General features: G+C 39.8%; 1 protein-coding gene across 1 annotated transcript; it reads right to left on the bottom strand.

Annotated features, from left to right (window-relative positions):
• Positions 1–252: 252 nt before the first annotated feature.
• Positions 253–24,221, bottom strand: LOC111331934 (metal cation symporter ZIP14). The gene is made up of 8 exons (XM_022937166.2): positions 24,102–24,221; positions 14,981–16,010; positions 9,457–9,634; positions 8,283–8,452; positions 7,386–7,571; positions 6,064–6,787; positions 5,391–5,578; positions 253–3,787 (listed from the first exon to the last, which is right to left on the bottom strand). Exons 2-8 carry the CDS (start codon positions 15,521–15,523, stop codon positions 3,668–3,670), a joined length of 2,109 nt encoding a protein of 702 aa, XP_022792901.2. The 5' UTR covers positions 15,524–16,010; positions 24,102–24,221; the 3' UTR covers positions 253–3,667.
• Positions 24,222–24,818: the final 597 nt, after the last annotated feature.

Genomic DNA, 24,818 nt, shown 5'->3' with positions numbered 1-24,818 from the left:
GGAAACGCAAGAAATCACAAAAGGAGAGAACCCGCATGTGTATCGAGCGCGAATGTCGAATTAATAAGAAACCCCGAAAAATAAAAGAGACACCGGGAAACATCGCGTCAAAACTTGGTCAAGATAGGAATTCTATTGTTACTTACTGTCACTCGCTTAATCGCTAACTCACTCATCCCCTTTTTTCAGTGGCTTCGTCTCCTGGCATATGGGAGGCAATAGTCACAAAAATCAACAGCGGATCAACAAATGTCCCCCAAAACTGAGCTTTATTTGGATCAACAACACTTAAGTCTTTTTTTCACAGAAACATAATCATTAGAAAAGCTAGCAGTATCAGTCTTTAAGGATATTAAATATTTATCTATAAAATTATTGAATAATTTGTCATCCTGATTCTTAAATATCATCTGTCGTTGTTCGGAAAATCACTCGCTAGGAGTCATGTAACTAAAATAATTTTCATTTTTCTTTAAAACTTTAAGAATTCTGATTCCATGGAAAAAAGAGTCCTAGTGATCTTGATATTTAACACGCCCGTGGTCGCACAAACCCAAATCGCACGATAAAATATTGTAAACAATTATTGAAAACTAATAAACAAAATACGCAACCAAGTTAAGCTCAAATCGTACATTGTACATCAGACGCCAAGATATGAGAGGCATTTCCGCAAGCAAGTTTTCCAAGGGCTGAAGAGAACGTTTTAATGACACTCGATCACTAAACTCTTTCAGGGCAGAATTTCTTTCTATCCTTTACATGTCTCCTTAAAAAAGAGCAGTTGTCATCTACACCAGCAAATTTCGTCCTTGAAAAGTTTTTTTTTTTTTCCCGACAGGTTTCCCTGTTAAAATACTGACAAGCCAGTTTTTGAACAGGGGTACTTCTTGCGATATGTCACATTTTTTCATCAACCCCGCACAAAAAATCCTTCCTAAGATAACCCGCTGATAGAAAAGCGTCTGTTACCAAGAGAATTTAAGTGACGCGTACTAATAAGAAGTCTAACCAAGTATGTATAACTCAACTCCGCGCCCCTGATAGCGAGGCGCCTGTTATGCAAGTTTGAGCATTAAATCTCCCCAAAGTCCAAAGTTGTAAAAAAAAAAAAACACTAATCAAACGAATTAACGTGTTTCAAAAAGTACTACAAGCTTTACAAGAGATTCGCAACACGGAAGAGACTGGGCATGAGAATTAACGCTTTCACTCCCCGAAACTAAATATCAGTTCTCCTCGCAGCTTGTCATACATTTCTTATAATTTTAACTTTGAGGATTTGGTTTTAAAAATGATCCACGTAACACACCGTAACTGTTATCTCTCTTTCTTCTCATCGCCTTTCTGCTTGCAAAGGTATCTATATTGTGAGAACTTCCTTTTAGGTCATTTCGGGGAATGAGAGGACAAAAACGACTGACCCAAAGCAAACGATTAAACGGCTAAAACCGAACTTGTTACCTTCTGCTTTCACCCGTTTAAACGCCGAAGCGAAATATTTGTACCCTCTATGAGTACTGGTAAGTTTTCTCTGATTTCGATATCAGTATTTTTGGAAAGAGATAAATTGGGGAAAAATCAGAGTTCAGTTTTGCAGTTGCTGGTGCCGTTTTCATCATGTGTAGACTCACAACTGTTGGTAAAGCTAATATAGACTTTTTAGTGATTATGGTTTTTCTGTCTACGTAAGATTAATTTTCCTCACTAGATGGCCATCCACTGCGACGAGAAGGAACCTGTTACCCTACTATGGAAAACAGCATGACCTGTTGTTATCCCTTTGGCCCCGGGTCTGCACCTAGATTGGCTCACACCCTCTATACCCGCTACGAAGAGGGTCTCGATAGGGCTAACAGTTAGCCGTAGAATAGCCTAAGTATTTGGCTTTTAGACGTAAAAATTAACAAATTTTTGCCATTAGCCATACAAAACAGTTAATCGTTAAAACTTTCCTTCCTACAATGTGTCATTTTGTGTTAATGGCCCAAATGTTACCCATTAGCCGTAAAAGCCCCATTAAGACCCACAACAAAGAACCCTTTTTTCAAACATTAAAGTATAAATCAAGTACCGAAGTCCATGCAAAATTTTCACCCTGATTCTTCCCCCTTGAACTATCTTCAAAAGAGAAAGGAACTGATCTTGTTCCACCATTCTCGCTAGTCTGGTACCCAGACCTTTCACGCTCAGTTACAATTACACGTTGGGATCTGGGCACAAGATTACATTCTTAGACAAGCATGATGGAACGTACCGCGCCCAGGAAGTAACACCTTTAAGTGGAACTGTGTCTCTCACTTGAGATAAAGGTTATTGTTCTACAATTCAAAGAATTGTACCAATTACGAATAAAACAAATAGAAACAGATGGCTAGCTATGGTCAAAAAGTTTAAAAAAACTTAGGAAGTGTTACACATAGATCCTAATGTGATGAGAGGTTATGAGATTCTTACCACTAATGTACCAAGAAACGGTGGAAAAATGGGGTCAACATCCGTATCTAAGCAACTGCGCACCCACTCCTCCCCTGACCCAACATAATCGGTTGACTGTTGTTGGGTTAGGGAAGGGGGGGGGATAGGTGCGCAGTTTCTAAGCTACTGACATCGGTCCGAAAACTGTTAAAGGAGAAGATTGATTCCTTAGATCTTTGCTAGACTAGCTGGAAAAAGAAGAAAACTAAAAAACCTCAATCCCAATGTGTCTCCCCTACCTCGACCCCCTTCGACACTGAGGGGTTGGAGAGAAGGGAGACTACGAAACCGGGTTGAGGAATTAAGCGATGAAAATAACCTAAAACTATGGTGACGCCCTTACGCTATATGCGACGTCGTTTCGTAAAATTACCTAATATAATTTAAATATTGGGAAAATGTCACTTAAATTGATCAAATACTCTTTGTGTGTTTGGACGCCAAATGATGAAACTTCTACAATTTACGAGAATTTTGATATCACGACCTGTACTGCTTTCAAATGAGCTCGTGCATTAGAGATAATTACAACTCAATTTCACGAATCGTAAAATGATATTCTGTGACACAGAAATTTAATAACGCTGGGTGTTAATGAATTCCTCCTTGAGGCAAAATGAAAACAAAAAGGGTTAACTTTAACTTAAAATGTTTTAATTGATATGCACCAAATCGATGATTTAAAGGCGTAAAATGGGGGGTGTAAACAACAACAACAACAACAACAAACCAAACCAACAAGAAACTATTCCGAAGAATTCGTAAAAATTTGACTATATCTTATCAAGGTTCTTTCTGGTAAGAATTTAAGCCCCTTTTAAAATTAAAATTTGAATATCATATTTGAGATACCATCCCAAACTACCATGCCAAAATGATTGCATTAAAAAATGGGATCTATTCAAAATATACCTATATCATTCCTTTTCGTTTTCATTTAAAACAAAATCCGCTTGTTTTACTTTACCTGTAAATTCGTCAATAATCCAGGCAAGCTCCACATTTTAAGACAAAAATCTTATAAAAATTACAATTCAAGCGAATTATTTTAAATCCATAATTTCATAATTGTCTGAGGTGAAATAAATAGAGTTTTATTTCAAACTAAATTAACCCTTGCGCGCCTGTTCGCTTTTGCAGTATTAGTAATTACAAATATCTCGTGGTTCTAAAAGATAACATGACTTATTTAACTCTCATACAAAGCTATCGTCAGCATTATCGATACTCCCGTCAATATGCCCAGATTCTGTGAGAATACCACTGGCAATCCACCTCCTTCGTTTATGTAGTTGCTAAGTTCAGGGAGCTATGAAAGGAAAGGGAAATCACCGTTTAACAACAATAGTAACAAACTGAAACTATAACTTGTGCCCGCTTTACGAATCATTTTTCTCACTCCTTTTTTTTTTCTTCAACAGCCGTCCTCTGCATGTAAGAAACATTCCGCATTTAACCTTTTACATTCCGACATCAGCATGCATATTCTCCATACTGTTCACTATACTTTCCCTGAAGTGCTGGCGAGGAGAATTTGTTGGACAATCAAGAGCTTCTTTAACATGTGATCCTTTCTTTTATTCTCATGACCTTAATGTGTGTGTCAGGGGGATATTGTAAGGAGAAATTAGATGCTGGTCACTCTTAGGGGTCAAGGAGTTGAGGAACATGGGGGGAGGGGGTCAGGAGAAATTAGATGCTAGTCACTCTTAGGGGTCAAGGAGTTGAGGAACATGGGGGAGGGGGTCGGGAGAAATTAGATGCTAGTCACTCTTAGGGGTCAAGGAGTTGAGGAACATGGGGGAGGGGGTCAGGAGAAATTAGATGCTAGTCACTCTTAGGGGTCAAGAAGTTGAGGAACATGGGGGAGGGGGTCGGGAGAAATTAGATGCTAGTCACTCTTAGGGGTCAAGGAGTTGAGGAACATGGGGGAGGGGGTCAGGAGAAAGTAGATGCTAGTCACTCTTAGGGGTCAAGGAGTTGAGGAACATGGGGGGAGGGGGTCAGGAGAAATTAGATGCTAGTCACTCTTAGGGATCAAGGAGTTGAGGAACATGGGGGGAGGGGGTCAGGAGAAATTGGATGCTAGTCACTCTTGGGGGTCAAGGAGTTGAGGAACATGGGGGGAGGGGGTCAGGAGAAATTGGATGCTAGTCACTCTTAGGGGTCAAGGAGTTGAGGAACATGGGGGAGGGGGTCAGGAGAAATTAGATGCTAGTCACTCTTAGGGGTCAAGGAGTTGAGGAACATGGGGGGAGGGGGTCAGGAGAAATTAGATGCTAGTCACTCTTAGGGATCAAGGAGTTGAGGAACATGGGGGGAGGGGGTCAGGAGAAATTGGATGCTAGTCACTCTTGGGGGTCAAGGAGTTGAGGAACATGGGGGGAGGGGGTCAGGAGAAATTGGATGCTAGTCACTCTTGGGGGTCAAGGAGTTGAGGAACATGGGGGGAGGGGGTCAGGAGAAATTAGATGCTAGTCGCTCTTAGGGGTCAAGGAGTTGAGGAACATGGGGGAGGGGGTCAGGAGAAATTGAATGCTAGTCACTCTTAGGGGTCAAGGAGCTGAGGAACATGGGTGGAGGGGGTCAGGAGAAATTAGATGCTAGTCTCTCTTAGGGTTCAAAAGGTTAAGGTGGCTGAACACAGTTTTCGCGCGCACACGGATTACGGCCTCTCTGGATTAAAACGCGCTGGCTACCACTCCGTTTGTAATCCCAAACAAACTCTGCTTCTTATTCAACGATCGTGCAAAAGTTTAAGTCCAGAACATAACAAATCTTCGTCTTAAGAGAAGGGACTTTTTTATCGACTTGGTTAGTGTCCACATTTTGTGAGCTTAACCCATGTTATACAAGTTAAATTTGAGTTCCAAGATGAATACATAATCTATTGAGGCTGTTGTGTGTCTTACCATGTCAACTAAAGATATATAAAGGAACATCCCAGCGGTGAGCGCCAGCACCCAAGTGTGAGCAGACTGCATGTCGCCAATAATGATGCCCAATATCAGGCCAATATAAGAAATTATGGCTGATGCAAAGTTGTAAGCCAGGGCTTGCCTAAAAGTCAGACCTGACTTAAGCAAAACGGCAAAATCACCTGAGGAGAAGCAAGTAAAAATTAACATCAGAATCATGATGTACTTGAAATAATCTCTGATACACTGAATTTCACTCATTATCTGATTGATTCCATGGACAATTTTCTGTTTCTATGCCACTTCTGAGAGCCATCTATACTCTAAAGGTTCAAATGTCCGCTTGGTAAATGCACCTTTTTTTTTTTTCAAAATCTTGTCTTGCCGATGATGCCAAAACTAAACAATTTTGAATCAGTATCCCAAAATCAGAGGCAGGTTATATAGGCTATCTGGCAAGCTTCTTTCTCTCAAAAGAATGCAGCAGAAAAGAGGGGAGAACAGAGAGCCAAGATCTGTATCCATCCACAGATTAACACACCTCAAAACTGATTTTTAAGAGAAATGGGAAGCTTTCGGGTAACCTTGTGTCTTCGTCATGGCATTAAGTAAGAAACCTGAAGACCTCAGCGACACCAAAAGCTCACAACAACACTACACAACTGACCTAGCTCGTGCGGAAGCTCGTGGCAGAACACCGCTATAGCCGTGGTGAGACCGTTTGTCAATGAAGCCGAAAACGCCACACCAACTGCAAGGCCGTCACTAAAGTTGTGGAAACCATCACCAACAATTACCATCCACGCCACAGTAGCAATGGAGGTATTCTTGTCAATGTTATGGCTGTGGTGATGATGATTATTGTGCCCATTCTCCGCGCCGTAGCCACCGTCTCCAGCATCACTCGTCGTTTCCGTGGCAATCGTGTTTGATTCGGTGGGGACCTGGTGCGAGTACTGATCATTTTGGTGAGAGCGAATTTGATTGATGTTGTGGTGGGTTGGGTCGTGGCTGTCAGTACCGCTGGCAGAAAAGTTGTTATGGGAGTAAATGTTGGGATGGATGCAAGACTTGCCTTGCAATGCAGCTATAAGGTGCGAGTCGCTAAAACTGTGTCTACCCCGTTCTTGCACACTGTCGCGCTGTTGGCAATGATGACCATGGCCTCTAGGCTCCCACAACGGCACTTTTTCTTGGGAGCTTTCGGAGCTTGTGCTACCACGCTCCTCTTTCCCAGACTCTAAATGGACCATTTCATAAGACGTTGTTTTACAACCTCCTGAAATATCTCCGCTGGCCTTAGGAAAGTGGGCGCCCTCGCAGCTTATACTTCGTTGAATTCCAGCGAGCCTTGAACCAACCATTTCCTGATATTTCGCAGCTTGTTTTTTCTTTAAGAAACAAACAAGCGAAATTAAAGTCAACATACAGAGCTTTTGCAACAAAGTGCAAATGAATCACGGGTTAAATATCACAACGCAAATAAGCGAAACTGGCTTCAAGCAAGGGCAGTTAAGAGTCAATGATCAGAACTGAATTTATTGTATAACTGACTTGTTAAGCACACGGGCGAATTTCAAAACCAGTCATCTATATTGTCGTGAAACTACACGTAAGCAATTCTTGACTACTTTCCATGGGGTGCTTTAGGCAGACTTGACTACTTTCCATGGGGTGCTTTAGGCAGACTTGACTAGATTGATATGTAGCGTTTTGAACCTTAACCGAGTTCACTTTGTTACGTTCTTGAGCAAAACAGTTTTACCATTGCTGTCGTCCTCTAGCAAGGTTCGAAGGAAAACCCTGGCTAGATATTCTAGGAGCTACGCTGCGACGGACTAGCATCCCCTCCAGGGAGAAGAGGCAATTTTCAGAATCGTTTCAGGCTACAAAAACTGGCATAAATTACCACAGTAATTTACTATTTGGCTCGTATTTGTAGGGTTTTACCCAACATCGAAAATTTCTCTAATCTATGCGGAAGCTTACCATTTTTTCTGGAGTTGTCACGTCGTCACAGACGTGCAGGTTACCATGTGAGCGTTTCTTTCGCGCCATGCGTGCTTTCAACATGCACTCAACCGTGAAAAAGACGTAGATTCCTGCCATGATGACACATGACTTGTAAATGTTCATCTTATGCCCTTCTTCGTTACCGTGACTGGAGACGAAAGCCTGAAATAACAACACTGAAATGAATTCTTTCCCTCAAATCCTGTCAGTTCATATCAGTTAAGACTTCAAATTTTTAACAGTTCTTATGGATAGTGCTCGTTAACTATATCTACACTAACATACCAATCCTCTCCTAACTTGCATACGTTCTGAGTTTGTTTTGTTTGTACGTCCACTCACTCTTCCATGTATTTCTCTGTCTTGAATTACTTTCTCACATCACTCGTCCTCGTGTAACTCATTAGATCGGTTGTGAAGTTGTTAGTAGAGTTAGTAGCGTCATTGCCTCGTTAAGTTTGTTTGCCCACCCACTTTCACACTTGCTTTTTCGTTGCGTTCGTTCGCCTGTTCGGCTGTGCGTTCGTTATTTCGTTCGCTCGATCGCTGGCTAACTCGTTCGTTCCCCCGTTCGCTCGCTCGATCGTTCGTTCGTTTGCGCGTTCGTTAGTTCGTTGCTGCGTTCGTTTGTTCGTTCGTTCTTCGTTCAGCCAATCAAATGTCCGGTCGTTTGTCCACAGAATTGCTCTTTCGCGCTGTCATTTGATTTTTGTTGTTGTTGTTTCATCGACGTTAGGTTCATTCTCTCTTTTGGCGCTAGTTTTATCCTTTTTTTGGTTCGTATGCACATCACTCATTTGGTCAACCAGTCTTCCCTTAATTAACGTCAACCCGTCGTTCAGAGTTGAAATTTTAACAAGTCGTTCGCCTTACATGAGGAATAAGATGAAGGAGGGCGTCTCCAGACAAGGTTCCCACGGCAAGCGCCACCAGGAAGGACATGATCTTCTTGTAAATCGAATGACGCATCAAAGGAATGACAGCGATCGCAAGAAGTGACGTCAAACTGATGACAGTGATAGATAGGAAACCATAACCCCACACTGAAACAAAACGAGTTTTTTTTATTCTGAGGATGAAGGCAACAAGATTCTGAGGCGAGTTTGGACAAGGGCGTGCGTGGTTGGAGGTTTTGAAAAAATGGATTAGAAGTTTTACATATGATTTTCTGAAATTATCTATTCTGGTTGCGGCTGAGACTTAAAAGAGCAAGATTATGCTTTCTGCTTTAATCCGTGTTAATAATCTTCATTCTCAACCATAATTGTTCTTTCTTGCTCTATTGTCGCTGCTGTTGTGTTTCGGCACAACACTTCGCCATTATATTGGTGTTTCCGTCAAGCTGAAGGTGACAAAGCGGTAAGTTTTGCGCGCTAACAAAATCAGTCTGATAATTAAGTCTTGGCCCCGCGTAAACTGAGATATCATTGTAAAGTTGACACGCAAACCAGTATCGACATGTAGCAATCATAACATTCATTAACTTATTTTCGTAGTTTTTTTTTTGGGTGTGTGTGTGTGACACTACATAATAATTAAAGTAACAAGTATCGCTTGTTCTAAAATATAATCAGCACTAAAACCTCTTATCTCTACCCTGACTGAGACGAATATTATCCCCAGTAATTTAACAAGTCCCCTTAAAGTTCTTAGTTCATACAGCAAATACTTCACGAAATTCGCGCGCCTTTCGTACCAAAAACGCAGTTAAAAATAGACGATCTTTCGATGACTAAATATAAATAATTTTAATTCAAGGGTTCCACCAGTTACAGATTCTAAGAATGTTGACAAGCGTATTTGTTTCATTTACTAATTGGCGCATGACAGTTGCAGAATTGTTTTTACTTAGAATTGCTTTTTGTTAATAAAACGTCCTAAATCCTTTATTCCTCTTAAGAGATGTTGCGCTTTTGGTTCTGCGCAGAGAAGGGCTTAGGTAAAATGTGTCTTCATATCTGTTTTGCGTTTTCGTTTAAATTTTTTTGGTCAAATAATATAAATTTTCTTTTTCAAACAAAAACTTACTTTCATTATCAAATCTTACCATGCAACATTTTGGCCGAGTCTTCTCCCATGTCATTGCCTTCCAGGTTGTCTATAATGCAAGCTTTGTCTTGGAGTTGCTGAATTAATGCCGGACAAATCCGTACAAAGTCTTCTTCGCCCAATCCTTCTTTATCATTCACATCATGGATGTGTAGAAGCTCGTGTCCTGTCAAACACTGAAATAAACGCAAATGTAAAGCTACGGGAACCTGACTTTATCTACGTGCATGTTACAGCTTTATGAGAGGCATGAAACTTTCATAGAACTTCCTTCATTAATTTTAAATGCCTTGTGCCAAGGGAAATTCGAACTGGACATCTGCCACTGCACGCAAAATCATGAGTGAACTACAGTATCTTATTTCTTGCAGTAACTAAAATCTCCATTTAAAATGAACGACTCTTCGTTTTTTTTTTTTTTTTTTCAAAAAGGAATAACAACCCTGGTACTTACACTCTACTAATTTCCACGAATGGAGTTAAATAACATTTGTGGCGAAAAAGGTTTGGCAAAATCTCAAATAAAATTTCGATGTGTACTTCAAAACTTTATTAATTCATTTAAACTACAAATCGAGTAGGTATTCGAACAAAAATAATGTTCTTCATCACCGGTGGTAATGTATCTGACGACAATCGGATCGCAGAAAAATTACTCCTCAATTTAGTTTCTGTAAAACATCACTGTGCAACTTAATTTATGAAATAGTTAAAACGCTGCTGTAAACAAAGGTACAAATATTAAAACTAACGCAATACGTTTTCGTCTTACTGCTTGGAATCTGAAAGAACATTTAAATCCCGACAAAAGGAAGTCTAGAGTCATCTTTAGTATCCTAGCAATTATAGTGTGACTGGTCATGTATTTTTTTAAGCAAAGAAATCGAGAAAAACCACCCAGTAATCGAAGAAAAACCTAATGACAAATTCACTTTAGAGACAGGGTATGTTGAATTCAAGTATTCTGATGGATAAAGGCACAAAAATTGGGGAAATCTAACGAATAAAACGACTTGACAAAATGTACATGTGCAAACTCTATGTTCCTTTACCATAACGCTGTTAGGGTGCTCAAGAGCTGCAACGTACACTTAATTAGACTTGTCATTCTAAACACGCGCTCTTTGGATTCAGCCGGTGTTTAAGAAGAAAAAGACGCAAAATTCATCAGAAACACATGATCGTTTACAAAATTACCTCACAATTTCACTTCATCGACTTGATCTCGGCTTGAGAACGTTTTCGAGACCAGCTTTTTGTTGCAACAATGGCCATCAAATGAACGCAAATACAAGGGCGTAGCCGGGGGGGGGTCCTGGGGTGCCTGTGACCCCCCTTTGTAGGCCTTCTTTAGAGCAAACAACCTACAATATTCAGGTGGCGAAAACGCCACGACAATATCTTGGCCGTAAAAGCCATTGTTGAAAAGCCCACTTTTTTAAAATTTGTTTTTTTTGTAAAGTATTTTCGTCAACGGCTCTTGTATTTAGTTAATATGGGCCTTCAAGCCGCGATAATACGACTGCACCCGCTGATACACGCGCGAGAGCAGCGGTGTAAAGGGTGAGTAGCCTCTGTGACCCCCCTTTGAAACATCCTGGCTACGCCCCTGAAATAAATACACTGATGACATAACCTTGTCATAAAAAATTACCAAAATTGTCACCCTGAAATAAATCAGTCATTACTCCGTGTTAAAAACTGCCCCAGGAGTTTGTTTCCCTTTTTATCTAATGAGCTATTTGAATAAATGGGGGAGGCTTTAATATGAGAGCAGCATTTGCTTACAACAATTCTTTAAATTTCAATTTAGATTTTGCTTTCGAAGTCTTTTTTTTCTCAGCGTTCCCAAAGTTTCGTTCCAGGTGTTCCATTCCGCTGGATCTATTGTAAATGTATCGCGGGCGCGGGCACTATACGCTCTTTAATTTAGTTACGTATCTTTCTCGATATTATTTGATTCCACTCTTGTTCCTCCCGAAAAAATAGAAGAATTAGCGTAGGTTTGTTTTAAGAGCTCGACGACAACATCTACTTTCACTTCTCTAGAAGAATCTTAAATTACCCTCCAACAAGCATATGTAAGTAGTTGATATCAAAAGGAAGGCGAATAGGAGCGCGAAACTGACTCACCAAAATTCTCCACCAAGGGTTGACAGTTCTTAACCCATTTACTCTAAATGTGAGTTATTACGTAAGTTAAATCAATTATTTACATGAGTGTTGTTAAATTAAGTGCTGCCCTAAAGTCCATACACGTAACGCGTACGGTTAAACGAACTTTCCAAGTCCCTTTCGAAATGAATTTCGTTGCTTTGGCAGATCTCTGCGGCTTCTTCCGAGATGCAGAATAATTTTGAGACCAAAATGGTTTTTAATCTATCCAAAGCGGAAGAGCCATAGTAGTGTGCCTGACCTTTACTCATATAGACCTCACTTTGTTGAGGTCTACATGAGTAAAGTGATACTAACTGGGAAAACTGTGCAAAGGGAGTTCGGTTCAGAAGAAAAAATAAACATGATCTAGGCGGGTCCCCCTGAAAGAGTCTCAACATCTTAATAGAAAAGAGGCCACGCAAAAAAAACATTCGCCCATGCAAACACTCGCCCACGCAAAGCAGAATTACTTTTCAAATATGTTCGCCTCATCGTGACTGTCGCTTTCGCTTTGGCAGATCACATAATTTTTCCTGAGTCGACTCCAAATCTTATCTACATTGTAGAAAATGTCAATTTTAATTAAGTTTAGTTGTAAAAGTAACTTTTATGATAAGAAATGTATCGTGACTCAAAGATTAAAGAAAAAGATGACATTCTTAGCTTAAGAGAGATTTACCAACCCAGAGAGATCACGAAACTTTGAAAATTGGCACAAACGCAAAATCTCCCGGCCGGGCAAAGGCAGACAGACATACAAAAGCGTTCAACAGAAAGAGATTCACACTAACTCTAAAAAGATACAAGCATATTCGTCTCGAAAGACTGGTACTCAGGCTACAAGCTGAAAAAAAAAAACAACAACAACAACAACAAGAACGCGAGAAAACCATGGATATTTTGGGACCGGGCATAGCCATACCTAATTATTTCTTCCTGCTGCAATTCTGTCAGCACTTCTAGAAGAGTTTTCAAGGAGTGCTGACAGACCTTGACATCAACAAGCTAAGGCTTGTCTCGCTTTAGATCTTTTGTTCAATTATAGCTCTAGTTCTCGTTCCGGTTTTGAATCACACCTCTTTCGGGAATATCTTAGCCAAAGAGAAACTTTTATTTTGGGAGAATTTTCTGAGAAAGCCCTGCCTCGCTATTATGTAGAGGGGTTCCAGATGAGTGTCTAGACAGGCCACAGAGGTCCACGGCGTCGCCGGAAGTAATCTGACCTTGCAAGGCAAATTCTCGTGAACCAAAGGGTGGTGAATAACAAGTTGGAAAAACCTACTACTTCTAGAATAAATATAACTATCTTCGATCTCCCCGGCGGCCGGGGTGTTAGTCTCAGTGATACAGTCAAAAGAACCAGTCCACCTGTCTGCGAGGCTTGTTCAGTTGTGCGATCACAAGTTAGCCGAGAATTGCTAATGCCGGTGTATACAAAAAACAAATACTTTGCGTTAGACTTAATTTGAAGAAAAAACAGATAATTTTATTTACTTAATGAATATGGGCGTGTCTTAAGCTATTTTTAAGCAGTGTTGAGAGCTCTGCTTTTGCCGTATGCTGTTTGTTCGTGAGCAAATAAAAGAACAAAACAGAATCTTTGCTAATTCTTAAGTTAAAGTCATCTCGGTTCGCGGAATGCAGAAAGTCATTTAAACGAGCTGGGGGGGAAAATGCTAGCTAGTTTAAGATTCCAGTTGAGAACAACTCGAAAACACTTGATAGTAATGTTATTGCTGTAAACTTGTTAAGGAGACATAGAGCGGTATCCTTTATCGCTAACATTCATTGTTTGTTGGTTCGTACAACCACAATAGGATGTTTCGTACTGCTTCGATAATGGTACCGCTTTACGAAATCACATTCAATGTTTCAAAAATCCCGACACAATAATAATAATAATAAACATTTTATCGTGGACAGACACTTAGCTAGAAGCTAGTTTACAGGTTTTCCACGAAACAACTTAAGCAAATAATTCAAATTGAAAATAACGTTGTTAAGAATCCCAACTGGCCGAAGGCAAACCAGTTGGCTATATATATATTGGCTCAACAGCCTCTAGTCTCCCTTAACTTGAATTCTTAAAAGAGTTTGACGACCGCAGGCCGTTTTCAAATTATTCAATTGAGATTTTCACACCAAGAATCTTGCATCTTTTTACTAATCATACACTGAATCTCTTACGTAGGGTTGGGACCACTATAATTTTTTACTCTATTACATAGCGCATTGTGTATATGTTAACGTGTAAATATGTTCAAGCGTGTTTCTTTGTGCGTGAATATATGCTAGCGTGTTGACCCTGGATAAAACTAGGCTATGGTAATTACAACTACAATGGAATCCTTTATATTTAAAATGCAAATCAAGGAGAGTAAGAGAAAAGAAGGATTAGTTTACGTCTGAAAGAGTCCAGGTTGTCTGAATTCATTCTTTGGAATGATTCAGCTTTGAACGTTTCGTCAAACTTCACCTTTAGCCGGTTTATCCAAAAGAAAGTTAGGAAAGTTTTGTAATAAAAATTGAGGGGTTCCCAAACTCGTTCTGGAGCAGTATCTTGTGCAGATATTCAATTGTTCCTTGCATTTCCAAGTGTAATTCATTATACGCACTGAGAGGTGTTTCCGAAGTTGTGACAGAAATTTGTCAGTGTATGAGAAAGGCAAGTTTTGGGAGCTGAATTCGACCACACTAGCAGAAGGAAGAAGACACTGCCTAGCCGGTCACGAAAGCGCACAGGTTTTCCAGCTTCAGTTCAAACAAGGTTTATAAGTCGGAGAATGAAAACTGAGTATACAATGCCACACTGTCCTGCCCAGTCAAGAAAAAGAATTAAAGAGTCCTTCACCACCTTAAGCACACAAAATTTTTACATCAAATTTTCGGAATTTGTGCGTATATTCGTTTTCTTTAGTGTAAAATTCACGGCGAGTTCGATTACACATCTTGTCAAAATAATCCAATTAGGGATGCAATTTCCTTTCGTTGAGTTTTTCATCACAAGAGTACTGGTTACAATTTAAAGAAACCTCGTGCATTTTTCTCGTGATTTCCATAGTTTTGATAAACGCATTAGTCCGTGTAGAAAAAATATACTTTTGTTAATCTAACATAATAAGAGAGTGGGACGGGTACCTTTTAAGCCCTCTGAAGGCTTAAATCCTAATTATTAAATCGAAAAGTACGCAGTTTCGCCGGGTTTTTTGCATAATGTTGTTTGTCCTCTAAACATAAGCAATTAAAGTTCTCTTACAACTAAAATCATAACTGCCAAAAGAATCTTCAGCAATTAAGACTCTGGCTCCAAGCAGAATAAACAATAATAAGAAAAAAAGCTCTTTAATTAAAGCGGAATATCTCACCTCCGTGTGACCTTTATTGGAATGGCTACGTTCTTTACTATGACGCCGTTCTCTTCGTGAAGACCTCATGAGAATTTGGGTCGTCTTTGAATTCAACTGCAATTGTCCCCGTCCTCCCTTGGAATGATGCTCGCTTCGCCGCCTTCGCATGTTCCTCAGCCTTGAAGCTTCACCAGATTCTCCATTGTGGCTTTGAGAATTCTTGCCACCATGTCCATGAGATGTTCCTTTAGGAAGCTGCATCGATGTTTCTTTCGTCGATACGACCTCTCCAAGGTTTAAAACATTCAATAAGTCTTTAAAACGTGCAATGGAGATTTTCTCCGTCAAGTTGTCCGTGTATTCGTGGAATATCAGATCTAAAAAATGCTCGCTTGCGTCGTTTAAAACAACTGTCCGGTTCAGGAAGTCATTTTTGTTCGAAGAAGACGACAAGCTATCGTTTCTGTTGATAATTTGTCCGGCGATTGTTGCCGTGCTCAGCATCGAAAATGCCATCATAAAATAAAACAGTCTGCTAAAATGAAGGTCGCAAATGGCCATAATAGCAAATTCAGAAGCGTGTTTTAAGATAAGTTCTTGTTTTGATTCTATAAGAATCGGAAATCCTTGAACGTCGAAGGTACTTTTCACACTGAGCAGTGTTTACGGTTCATGGACCACCGACAATCCAACTGATTATGCAAAGTTATCGTTAAGCTTGCTTTACACAGACGATTCCCAAAGCGTTCGGAGACTTATGAAGTCTTTCGTAACACATATCGTTCTCCCTTTCCCTTACGACCTTCCACTCTGCTATCATCAATTTCTTCAGTTATGACGTGGGTTTCGTTATTAACCGGCCACAAGCGTGTAGGGCCGAACCCAAGTGCGCCTTCTCAAGTTACGCAACGTGTCAAGTTCAGTGTTGTTACGCTTGGCCTTGAAAAGTCTTCTCTCGCCCTTGCGTCTTGCTTCGCCTTAATTGACACCTTATCTGTCAGCAAAATTCCGAATTAAAGTTTACTCAGCTTTCTTCAAACACTTTTGCCTTTAGAATAAAGATATTACACAAGTTAACTCAGGTTTACACGCATTGAACAGGCCCAATCGTTAGAGGACAAAAAAATATGTACTTTTTTTTCAAAATCTCTCCGTACGTTTCGAATGATACATTGTTTTCTATGATGGCAGCAAGTGTCGGAAAAAAATCAAGGTAAATGACAGTAAGTACTTAGATACCGGGAAAAAAAATCGCATTTATACAAGACGCTAATGAAAAAGAAATATCCAAAATAACCTGTTGCGACAATTTCCTTCGCTGTTCCTCCGCACGAGAGCATGGCGGGGGACGCGAAAATGCCTGAGTTACGTGTCAGTCACGTAGCTGAGAGAAGGCTCTTGAGTACACTGGAATTACTTTGACAACGGAAATGAGTTCACCCAAAAAAATAATTTCTTATGCCAGGAGCCCATGGGCTCCTGCTTATGCAATCTTTTTTTAATCCCTGGCGAAGCTACTCTATGAATTAACTCATTGCCGGTAATCAGTCATAGTAACTGCTAAAACAAGACGCTACTTGAAGCTTATTTTAATAAAATTCGGTGTAATATATTTCATTTTCCAAAATTACTCCACTACAGTCTTAAGGACACACATGGTAGATGAAAAAATTATCGAAATTTCTTGAAGTCATTCCCTTCGTGTCAGGCCGGTAATAGGATAAGTTTGGCGCAGAACAAGAAAATAATTAAGGCCCGGCCAAACGATCAAATGTTGGACGATCCAACATTTTGGGTGAACCAACATTTTATCGTGTCAGCCACCACGTTTAATGACCACTCAACATGTTAGATGATGTTGGAACATGTTTAAAGCAGTATCAAACATTTGATCCAACATCGTCCAACATTTCTTTTGTTCTCATTTTGGATGTGTGAAATTTTGTTCGTTTAGCCAGTCTCAACAACATGTTGCATGCGCGCACGCGCATTGTGACCGCAAACTCAGTCGTTACCATAGACACCGTTGGCTTGCGTCATTGTAGTTTGAAAATGGCAGCCAGCGAGGAAGCAGCGCAGAATGTCGCTCAAACTTCTAACAAAAAAACACCAAACAAAAAGCAAGACGTTGGAGCGACGAGGAAACCGACCGATTGATCCACCTATTGGAAGAGAATAGATTCTTATGGCAATAGATTCTTTTCGCTCCGACGAAGGGCTAACGCTCGAAACGTCAGCTTTTGTAATCGTTACGGTGGCCAATTTACCATTTCAATTTTGTTGATATATCCAAATTATTTCTTATGGGATGTTTTTTGTGCCGAGTACCACCTGAAAGACAAGAGAGAACGAGCATATTTTCTTTATCGATCGGCGGCTAGTTCTCGAACAATATTGGTAAATTATTACACGACTCTGGCAGTCAGAGGGCCAATAACTAAAATCAAACAATCAAAATGCTCTATTGCCGGTCAACATTCTCTCAGTATTGGACCGGGCACTGTCCCGAATGGTCCCGAATGATACCGCACTTATGTCCCTTTGAACTTCAGTCGTATAATAAATCTCTTATTAACCAAGCTTGCTCGGGACCGTACTGGAAGGATATCGGCCCTCGGTCTTTTTTGTACGGACCTCGCTGCGCTCGGTCCGTACTGTCAAGACCTCGGGCCGATATTCTCCCAGTACGGCCCTCGCGCTTGGTTAATAAGATATATATGACCACACTCTTGTGGTCTTCGAATCCATTCTCTTGTTTTCCCTCGTTTACTTGCTCTATCGATCCTCGGTTTCTTCAAGCTCGTCAAGCACTAATAACACTGATAAATAACGCTTAAATTTCTCTTTACTCTCCGCCATGTTTCAAACATCCGTGGATATTACAACGTGGTGTACGCTGGGAAATATCCTTACCCACAACCCTATGCGTCCCATGTTTGAACATGTTGAATGGATGTTTGGTATCGTTTGGCCACCCCCTAATTTACAACATGTTGGACTGTCCAACATGCAATCAACATGTTGGATCGTCCAACATTTATCGTTTGGCCGGGCCTTTATGACCAAGAAACTCATGACGACAAGCATTTAAACGTAAAATGTATATTTACTGCTTTCAATCGGCGTTGACTGTGATCACCCGATTTCCGACATAGTAAAATAGAGTGAAAAATTACTGAATGCTGATTGGTCAATGAAGAGGGTATTTTTTCTTAATTTTGCTCAAGAAGAGGGCAAAATTACTAGCTCATGATTGGCACTCAGGTTGCCTAGAAACAGCTTATGCTATCGAAAAGTTATTGCTGAAGATTTTCTGTAACAATGGCTTCTCGTTTCGAGATAGTTGACACCGGAGGAATATGTCGAACAATTAAAAGACAAGAGCGAAAACGAAAACACGAGGAAACGGCACGGAGTACTGGAAGAACGTTTTTAAAAAGTGGGCGAATGAAAGAAACTTCCAAGAAAATTTGGAAGAGTACGAGAGCGATGTCCTCGACCGAACGCTGGCGCAGTTTTCTGCCGAGTTACGAAAAGAAATCGGGGATGAATACGAGCCCGACTGCATGAACTGAGTAATGCAGGCATCACTGGAGAGATATCTAACATCAAAAGCCTATCCAAAGTCCTGGTATCTTTTGTGCAAAAATAAAATTTCATTCAGCTCATTCGTGCATTTGTGGCCATTGATTCTCTGTCAACTTTAAATGGCTTACTATGACTGAAGAGCGCATTCAGAAATTCAGTAATTTTCCCCTCAATTTCATTAACAAGTAATCGCAATGGGTCCTCGTAAAATTAAGAATTAATATCACTTGTATTTTCAGAAGTTGCTGAAATTTCCCGAGTTGCGAAGCGACGAGGGCAATTTCAGCAACTTCTGAAAACAAGCGTGAAAGTAATTCTTAATTTTATCCGGCCTCATGCGATTACCTATACTAAATGATCGCAAAAATTGCTCTTTTAGGCAATAAAAAAGTGATAAGGCTAGGGTGCACTTGGTATTGCATGTCAACAGAGAAGATAAGAGTCATCTGATGTTAACTGTGAGGGTACCCTTTCTCACACGATTAGGGAATTGAGTGGGAGGGGACAAAAAAATAGATGGCAAAATGATATTGATGGAACGTGTCGGACTGTAGTTAAACGGGAAATGACAACAAAGAAACTGTAATAATTATTCAGTAAATAAATATAAAACGACTTTTTTTTATTGATGGTTGAAAATCAGAATCACTTTTGCCGTTTGTTTGCTACAGTATTTATGTTAGCGTGATTCAAAAATATTTTTCGATCCATCGCGCAATACTAGGGGGTAAAAAATTTTGAACTTTCCCTGATCCAAGTAAAGTTCCTTTTCATTTTTCTATCATGCACGTGATCAAATGTACCGTTCCCTAAAAGGAACCCTATGTTAAAATGGACCCTTTACCAGATGCAAACACTGGACAGACACTTTGCTGAGTAATCTCTTAACTGAAACGAGGCTGAATTTGCTGCAACAGACACTTGGTTTAAATTGCATGGACAGTCCTATCTCTTCCTCTGACATGGACTTATTGATTCCCGAAGTTTCTCTTTCTTAACTTGAAATCTTAATCTAAGCTGATTGTAGATGGGTCTCCAAAATGGAAACTTCCTGGATAAATAATTACTTGAAAAAATGATCCTTATTGGGATAAAGTACGAGTGGTTTGTAAACTAAAGATTTTACTTCAAAACAGCGGCCAGATGGCATTGGTTTAGTCTGAGAAGTTATTTGCTTCAGTCATCAAAGTTTATGAAAGAAATTCAAGACCATCAATATAAGTGGTGTGTGTTTCATTGCTGGTATAAATTTCTTTAGTAGGTTAACATATTCCAAGTCTTATCCAGCCACCGAAGAGGGATAGTGCACATGAGGGTATAGAATAGGGAAATTGTGACGTCAGTGGTCGTTACTCCACCACACAATGAGTTCTCAAGAGGACCGTTTGCAAAGAGTTTCGTTTACGTGACGTTAATTAAGGTGAAGGCGAAAACCACGAACACCAAAAATAATTATTCGATAATGTAGTTTGGTAGGCGAAGTGAACGGCTGTTCTGTCAGGCATAGTTCAAGTTTACGATTAACCGAAGATCTTAAGAACCTCAGATCCTGGTTTGCTTCAAATTATTTGTTCGTCAACAGCAAGAAAATCCAAGCTATGATACTGGGTAAACACTCTCATGAACTTGCTCTTTATATTGGCGACGCCGTTATCAAAATGATAAGCGGCTCCATGAATATCCTTGGTGTTCGTTTGGATGACAAGCTATCCTTTAAATACCACCTATCAACTGTTTTAAGGAAGGTCTATGTTAAGATCGGAGCTCTGAGGGACTTAAAAGCTTGTCCCAGCTGATATCTCATTAATGCTGTACAAGATAATTTGGATATATCAACAAAGTTGAAATGGTAAATTGGCCACCGTAACGATTACAAAAGCTGACGTTTCGAGCGTTAACACTTCGTCGGAGCGAAACGCTCCGCGAAACGGAGCGAAATGCTGTACAAGGCCTACATACTTCCGCACCTTGAATATTGTAGTCCATTACTACTAGGAATTAAAAAAACCTTGAAAAAGAAACTTGAATTTGCAAACTATTATGCCCTAAAAGTCCTTTTAAATTTTGGAAATAGCTTTGATTATGACCCTATATTGTCTTAGAACTGTAAATATGCAATCACTGGAACACAGAAGATATTACCAATCTCTTGTCCTCCTCTTTAAATGTGTAAAAGTTAATTGGCCTGACTATATTTCTGATTTATTCGAACCTCGTGTATTGCGCTACAATTTAAGGAACAGCGGTCACAATCTCACTCAACCGTCCTACAATAATCGATATTAGGGACCTTACGCAACCACGACGGCGACCGCAACGAGGACGTGGAAAAACAAGAGATCTAATTGGCAGAACAATAGTTCAGCACGTGCGTTTTGAAACTTTGTACATTTCTTAGCCGTCCTATGCAAAACAACAACGTGAAATCGCCAAAATTTGCGTCGTCTGCAAACCGAAACCGCCACGGGAAATTATTTTAATTTCCATTTGGAACTCAACGTTACTTTTATACGTCATGCTGAAGTTGAGCTGTGGCGCCGTATGAGACAGTAAGCTCCTGCAACCATTTTTGAAATTCTAACTAAGAGTACAAATTCATTTTTCAATCGAAGTCTTCCTTGGCGTTGCCGTCCTGATTGCGTAAGGTTCCTATTACCACAAATCCTTCACATATAAGGCTTCACATTATGTGGAATCAGCTTCCCTCTTATATTAAAGGATCAACCGATTTAAGTGAATTTCGCAAGCTTTTAAAATCCTTTATTTTACCAGTCATAAGAGCCAGTTGTAAATGTAATTATCGTATATCTTAGGGTTTTGCTAGAGTTTCCTAGTGTTCTCATTAATTCACTGGGTCGCGGGTGGGTGCAGCTTTCTAAATTATCGTAATGTAGGTGCTTGTATTTTAATTTACTTCTTAATTGTATCGTTTTTAACTTAGTATATGATACGTTTTACACATGAGACTCTGGCTCGGATGACCGGGGCAGCCTCATCCTACGTTTTGACATTAATAAATTCATTGATTTATTGATTGGAGCTTAACTATCCACTGCATGCCCATGATGATCACATGATAATCTTAATCTGGTGCAAATTCAAAGACTCTCTCTACTGGGATTTATTGACTATGCATAGTGGGCCATCTACGGGAATTTTTATATCATTCCAATGAATTGCTCAATGTTTTCATCTTTTTAATGTATTATCATTAAATGTATTATCACTAACCTCCCGGTTAGCTCAATGGATAGAGCGCTGGACTGTTGTGCGGGAGGTCGGGGGTTCGAGCCCCGGCCGAACCAACACTCAGGGTCTTAAAATAATTGAGAAGAATTTGCTACCTTTCTATAACACCTAGAAATGGTTAGATATTCTAGTCTTCTCGGATAAGGACGAATGAATGGAGGTTCCGTCTCCTGCAGGGTTGGGGTAGGAGACGTTAATTTTCCACACACGAGATTACTGTGTGATGGATGACCTCCCCTGGGGTGGGATGGGTGGGTTTATTGGGCAGAAATCGGCGCAGTAATCGGCGCAAGCTGTTGCAGTGTCCCTGCTGGTTGGCGAAGCTAAATAAATCTAAATAAATCTAAATCTAAATCATTATTATCATGATCATGATCACTATTATTTATCACTTATCAACTGGTCTCAGCTCTATTTCCAGAGCGGACGGAAAGGACTAAAAATTCAGACGGAAATAAGTATACAAGAAGTGACCGCAATAAAATGCCTCCAGTTAATACCAATTTTGAAGCCAACTTAGAGTTTTCACCCAAAATCCTTTACTAACCCTGAGGTTACATGGCATCGAGTAAATTCTTCACTCGTTAATCCAATACATATCGTTTCCTCTCATAAGAGATCAATGCCAAACATAAAGCCCGGTTCATTATTTGCGACTTTTGTTAATTTTTACTTAGAAATATGCCTTCTAAGCCCCACTTTTGAGTGAAAATCATATTGCTTTGCACTCATCGACAGGGTTAGAAAGGCTTTGTTACAGACAATAGATAAAGTAGCATTGCAATCTGCACAAGAAGTATGCATGTAGGTAGATAGAGTGAGCTGGAAAAACTACTATAACCATCGTCTATACGTATCCGAGCTCAGTCTTGTACCTTTTCCTTAAAAGTGGAACGATGTAAAACCACAGAACAATGAAATTACGTACAATGCTGTTTTTGGTTTTGAAGAGGAGGGCATGAGGACTTTGACGGAGATTCTAACATTTGCTGACATTTCATTGCAACTTTTGCTTCCTCCCGAACGGTTAGCTCCGCCGGTAAAGAATGTCCAAACATGTCTGTACCCAGGTTATTCTTTAGTACACTGAGAGCTAACAATCTCGCAGATACCCCCCTCCCCCCTACATCAAAAGTACATTTACTTTCTTGAAGTTAGAGTATTTTTCTACCTGGAGATTGGGAGTTTTCTGCACTCTGACTGATACAATCGGTTTTTACAGCTTTTGTTTGTAAATTTCCTCATTATTAGTGTACTAAGTAGTGTACCCCTTGCAAGTATTTAAAAAGCTTGACGTCAGAGACGAGGTCGTTTTGCCAGGCGATGTTAATGTTCTGTGATTCAACAAAGTTCTTTAAGTTGTCAATGTTTATTTCAATCTGAACACATAGCAATGCAACAGGTTGCAATTTTTTTCAACAGGTGCATGGTGCCCAGCTACGTCTGAATAACACTTTTGACTGTATTGGGATAAAAATGAATGAGAAATTGCAAACTTTACATTGTGTATTAAATGAAATTTAAAAACGAAAAAAAAATCACCTTTTTCTAAGCCAGGAAAGTTTCGTTCCAAAACGTGTTCGTAAGTGAAGTTTCAAAAAAACAATTTGTCAGTACCAGTGGACTAATTCAGTTTGACGAGGAGAGAATTTACATTATTCATTACGGCTGAGAAAGACCAGATATGTTTCGTTATTCGGTAAAATATGAAAATCATGCAAACCACCATAACATAGTAACAAGAAGGTATTGCGAAAGACTAGCAACAAACTTGCCTGATAGTCTTAATTGTATCTTCTCAACGATGTAACTTACATATGTTTACCGGTGTAAAATGATCGGCTTGCACTAAAACGGAGAATATTCTGTAACAATGTTACACGACTCACGGCCTCGGAACGTTCTACATGCAATTGCTAAATCATACCCTTGAAATTATTAGAAACGAAAATTTAACTAAGCCATAAATTCAAACGAGTTTCGAGAACAACCTGTGTCAGGGAAGTCGGGTTGAAAACTAAGCTTATTACTAATGCGCCATCACAAAATCTATCCTGCTTTAAACCAGGCGCGAACGTTTCCTTTGAAAAGATAATCACTGCTAAAGGCTTTCAGTTTCGGAGTTAGCAGCATTTTTAAATGTAAAGGATTTATAACACATTGGGCGTTATCTAGATCTTAAACATCAAATTTTGACCGGCGAAATCGGAGCCTCTAAGACAGTTTGAATAGCTCGTCAGATTATCAATGCACTGATGTCCTTTAGATTCAGTATAGAATAATGAGCGACATACAAACTTACCTTTCGGCTAAACGTTTCTGATATATCCTGATTGATGGCTGACCAACTGAACTATAGGAACGTTTCGAAATGGCTCAAAAGGGAAGTGTTTGCGAATTTCAGTTCCTCTGTTATTGATTTTCGTGCCAACGCAGCACGAATAGACAAGCAAAACCACACAATGGCTTTGTTTTAATATGATAAATTATCTTGTCTAACAGTTGGGATGTGGCCAATTGTCACACGGGTGACTGGTTCATTGCCAAGAAATTTACGATAACAATGTGCATCTCAGTTGCATAACTCCAAATTTCCTATTTGCGAAAATGATATCGTTTTAACGGAAGTCGAATCGAAAGTGTTGTGATAATAAATTGGCGACTCAAACAAAAAAATTGTGTACCCGGCTAGAAGGGATCAGAACTTCTATACTCCATAGGCAAACACTCGTACAGTACACAGTTAAGATTTTTTGGAATTTTTTTTTTTTTATTTGCGCATGCAATACCCAAGTTCTGTTTCCGCGGGAGTACCAGCAGTAACATACAAACGCCTACGCTTTCCAAAATACCTGGGAGTCGAAGGGACACTAAACGTCAACTTTTTAAAAGTTGAAAGCGGCAATGTTTTCTGGGTTGTTTGGCAAACATATACAAACTATACACATCCCACTATCGTTTAAGACGATACCTTTGGACGGAGACCCGAGACAAATCTCGGGCCTTAAAGAAATTCAGC

This window comes from Stylophora pistillata, chromosome 12 (assembly GCF_964205215.1).
Source record: "Stylophora pistillata chromosome 12, jaStyPist1.2, whole genome shotgun sequence".
Lineage (NCBI taxonomy): Eukaryota > Metazoa > Cnidaria > Anthozoa > Scleractinia > Pocilloporidae > Stylophora > Stylophora pistillata.
Note: the sequence above shows the minus strand (reverse complement) of the source record. Positions and strands in the feature narration are given on the sequence as shown.

Coding starts and splice junctions, on each gene's coding strand:
- LOC111331934 (XM_022937166.2), bottom strand. CDS start 15,523: ATGGCCATTTGCGACCTTCATTTTAGCAGACTGTTTTATTTTATGATG. Junction 7,572..8,282: donor TCCTTCATCTTATTCCTCAT/GTAAGGCGAACG, acceptor TTGTTATTTCAG/GCTTTCGTCTCCAGTCACGG. Junction 3,788..5,390: donor ATATATCTTTAGTTGACATG/GTAAGACACACA, acceptor TTCCTTTCATAG/CTCCCTGAACTTAGCAACTA.